The sequence below is a fragment of the Lycium ferocissimum genome, chromosome 3, assembly GCF_029784015.1.
Source record: "Lycium ferocissimum isolate CSIRO_LF1 chromosome 3, AGI_CSIRO_Lferr_CH_V1, whole genome shotgun sequence".
Taxonomy (NCBI): domain Eukaryota; kingdom Viridiplantae; phylum Streptophyta; class Magnoliopsida; order Solanales; family Solanaceae; genus Lycium; species Lycium ferocissimum.
The window spans coordinates 63,489,338-63,493,685 of record NC_081344.1 but is presented as its reverse complement, the minus strand read 5'-3'; the positions used below and the strand labels follow the sequence as shown (position 1 = coordinate 63,493,685).

Here is a 4,348-nt window from a genome sequence, read left to right as displayed (position 1 = left end):
TTGACTACAAACCCAAATTTTAGTTTAAAATATAAACCCTAACCAATTTTACAAATAATTATTATTTCCAATAAAAAAAATACTATTATAAGAGGAGACTGCAACTAGTTAGTCTATTTCTTTCTTTATGATATATACATGTGGCACCTTTGCTCGACATTTGATTTTCATTTCGATAGGCCACCCATGAGACAAGATTTCTATTATCAATTGAATACTACGCATGTGTACAGAACAAATAACTCCAATGGCTCCCAAGAGTTCAACAACGGTGCCATTTGAGACCTAAGTCTTTACTGCTCGACATCAATGCTGTGATAAGTTCGACTAGTTGCATTTGTTGGTGTATATATATCACACCATGACAATTAAGGTTAGAGAAGAGAACATTATTAAGACAAGCAAGACTGAAAACCAGAAGGTATTCAGAAAGAAAGTGATGTAAAGACAGCCCCTCATAATTTGGGCAACCAACATTGTAAGACTTAGCTCCATGTCTTCCCTATCACAATTCGGGATTGCATATAAGAACAAAACCCAGAAAATCTTGGACCCCTCGGTCCTCCCAGAAAAAATCACAAGTGTTGCAGGAACTTAAATTACTTCTGTAGTTATGGATGAAGATAATTAAAGAAAGTCATCGTATTTTCCATCCAAGACTCCCTGGAAAAATCAATTATAGAAAGAAACAATCAAGCTAATCATTTTCTTATTTAGTTCTTTCTTAATTTTGTGCCGTTTCTTTCTTTACTATTTGTATTTCCAATTTTGCCCTTCTGAAATGTTTTTAAAAAGAGTGTTTTTATTATTTTGCAAGAAAATGAAGAGGTTAGGGTGCGAATCATAAAAAAGAAAAAATAGGGCAGGGTGCGAAACGCAAAAGAGAACATACATTAGGGTGCAAAACATAACGGACTCACAAATCGCATATAACTTAATTAAGATGATTAATGTTTATAATTTGAGATGCAAAAACCTTAACGATGACATCAAATAAGGCGGAGCAGGAATTACAGAGAGGACATACAACCAGTAGGGGTGACTAGAAAGCGATGAGGGGGGGGGGGTCTCCTACAAAAAGTTCAAATGAAAGATCCTCACAACAGCAAAACCCGAACACTGTGTAACGCTTTTCAAATCTTAGCTCCCTAGCAGGAAGGACAAGGGAGTGTATCAGACACACAGACGAGGGGTAGTACAAGTGGTAAAGAATACCATGAACAAATCCCCCCCCTCTGTCAATGAGAGTTGTTACTTGGAATGTTAGGGAAGTAAATAAAGTATATAAGCAAAGGGAGTTGAAAGAGTATATTAGAGTAAATAAAATTAGTGTCCTGGCCATTCTCGAGCACATAACCCAAGATACTAAAGCTAATAAAGCCATCTCAAACATAGCCCCAGGGTGGGAATGGATATCAAATGCAACATCCAGAACAAGAGGTAGAATATGGGTAATATAGGACCCTAAACAAGTGAAGGTCACAAAGATTCAGTGTCATGTACAGTTTATTTTGGTGGAAATTATTGATCTGAATGGGGTAAATCTAATGCTGGATGCTATATATGGACTTCACACAATGCATGATAGGCAAGGGTTATGGAAGAAGTTAAAGGATATTGATAGCAGAACTCAAAAACCATGGCTCTTAATGGGAGATTACAATGCAATACTGAGTATCGGAGATAGAATTCAAGGAACAAATGATCCAGACAAAGGGAGATAAAACACTTTGAGGAGTTCATAAATGACAACTGGTATGGTGGTACCATGTGGAAGGAGCACACATGGACCAACAATCATGTCGAAGCAAAATTGAAAGAGCATTGGTAAACCTTATATGATGAACATGCCAACAGTAGGCCTATGTACTTGATCCTTTATTCTTTGATCATTCGCCCTTAGCATTGAGGTGGGGAATCCAGCGCATAACAACATTCTAAGCCTTTTTAGATTCCTAAATCGCCTATCCCGAACACCCAAAGTTTCTTTGAAATAGTACAAAATAGCCGGGACCTGGTTCAACCAATGTCACCATGAAGAGAATACGCATAAACTCAAAGAGGTCAAGATGGGACTGAAACATCTGAACAAGCAGGAGTTTACATGAACTGCTGAGAGAATAAAAGACACCAAGAAGAAACTACAAGATTTGCAAGAGCAAATGAGAAGACCGGACCATACAGTTGATCTATTTGATGCAGAAAAGAAATTGAAATAGAGTCTAGAAAAATGGAATAAGATTGAGGAAAGTATATACAGGCAGAAATCAAGGGTTCAGTGGCTAAAAGCAGGAGATTCAAACACTGCTTACTTTCATGCTACAATCAAGAGTAGGGCAGCACAAAATCAAATCCTCGAACGACAGACAGTCAACACAATCGTCCATCATGAAGTTCGACATTAAAAAGAGGTGTCTTTGAGGTTTTTTATAAATCCCTATTTGCTAACAATAACCCAACATTACCAGCAATCCAGCCAACAATGTTAAAAAAGGGGCCAAAGTTGAGTAGAGAGTAGCAACTCTGATCAAAGCATTTGCGGCAGATGATGTACACCAAGCATTGAAAGACATTGATGACTTGAAGGCTCCAGGAGTTGATGGATTTAATTCGCACTTCTTCAAAAAGGCTTGGACAATAATTGGGCAGGAGGTAGCTCAATCTATTCTGCATTTTTTTGACACTAATGAGATGCATAAAGCCATAAACTGCACAGCTGTCACACTTATTCCCAAAGTCAAGAATCCTACTTCCATTAAACAGTAGAGGCTAATCTCTTGTTGCACAACCATTTATAAAATTATCTCGAAAATGTTAACATCTAGATTGCAAGGGGTGATGAATAGTCTCATAGATAGTGGATAGGTAGCCTTTGTTCCTGGAAGGGTCATCCATGACAATATCATTCTTAGTCATGAACTAGTTAAAGGGTATGGGAGAAAGGGTGTTTCACCGAGATGTATGATAAAAATCGACATGCAAAAGGCGTACGATTCAGTGGAATGGGTTTTCTTAGATCAAATTTTAAATGGACTACACTTTCCTAACATTTTAACCAAATGGATCATGACATGTATCAAAACAGTGTCTTATTCCATATTGATCAATAGCAACCCAACCCCACCCTTTGATGCAAAGAGAGGGGTGAGGCAAGGGGAAGCACTATCTCCTTTCTTGTTTGTACTTGCTATGGAATACTTGAGTAGGATTCTTAAAAACCTCAAAAACAGCCTTGACTTCAATTTTCACCCTAGATGTGAGAAACTGAACCTTGTCCAACTAGGATTTGCAGATGATCTGCTTCTGTTCTGCAGAGGGGATCTTGGTTCTGCTACAATGTTGTATGATGCATTTCAATTGTTTTCTTCTTCCTCTAGTCTGATTGCTAACCAAGGAAAGAGTTGCATATACTTTGGGGGAGTAACACCAGAGGATCAACAGGAGATCACCCAAGCACTGGGCTTCACCACTGGCACTTTGCCATTCAGATATCTAGGGGTGCCTTTAAGCTCCAAAAGGTTATCCATCGGACAATGTCAACCTCTCCTGGATAAAATGGTTGGGAAGATCACTATATGGACAACAAAATTTCTCTCATACGCAGGCAGGCTCCAGTTGATCAAGAGTGTCCTACTAGCAATACAAAATTTTTGGTCCCAAATTTTTATACTCCCACAGAAGATCATTCAGCAAATTGAGACTATATGCAGGAAATTCTTGTGGACTGGCAGTGTTGAACCCTTAAAAAGTGCTTTGATTGCTTGGATACTTTATGTATGCCCAAGATAGCTGGGGGTTTAAACATTACTGATGTATATATATGGAACAGAGCTACTGTACTTAAACATCTATGGAATCTGTTCAAGAAAAAAGATAAGCTTTGGATACAATGGGTGCACTCTTACTATATCAAGGGAAATGACATACGGAACACGAGTAAGAGAGAGGGCCTCATGGTAATGGAAGATTCTCAATGTAAAAAAATACTTAGAGGAAGTCGATTACACAAGCCTCATTTATGCAACTACCAACCTACTCAATCAGAGAGATATACAACAAACTGAGAGGGGACTATCCAAAAACAAGGTGGAAGAAAATTATATGCAACAACCATGGCTGCCCAAGATGGTGTTCATACACTATTTAGCAATCCATGGCAGATTAGCTACCAAAGACAGGCTCATCAAATGGAACATTGACTGTAGTCCAACATGCCCTCTTTGTGAAGCCAATCCAGAAAGCGTACAACACTTGTTATTCCAGTGCCCAACAACACACTTGGTATGAGGAAAACTGCTTAAGTGGCAGAAGATACAGAGACAGGTACTCAGCTGGGACCAAGAGCAAA

At 38.6% G+C, this 4,348-nt stretch overlaps 1 protein-coding gene across 1 annotated transcript; it reads left to right on the top strand.

Annotated features, from left to right (window-relative positions):
* The first annotated feature begins 3,066 nt into the window (after window positions 1-3,066).
* On the top strand, window positions 3,067-3,789 carry LOC132048983 (uncharacterized). Its single transcript, XM_059439665.1, has one exon. The coding sequence runs from the start codon at window positions 3,067-3,069 to the stop codon at window positions 3,787-3,789; it is 723 nt and encodes a 240-aa protein (XP_059295648.1).
* Window positions 3,790-4,348: the final 559 nt, after the last annotated feature.

What these genes read in the sequence shown, in the direction of transcription:
- LOC132048983 (XM_059439665.1), top strand. Translation starts at nt 3,067, where the DNA reads ATGACATGTATCAAAACAGTGTCTTATTCCATATTGATCAATAGCAAC.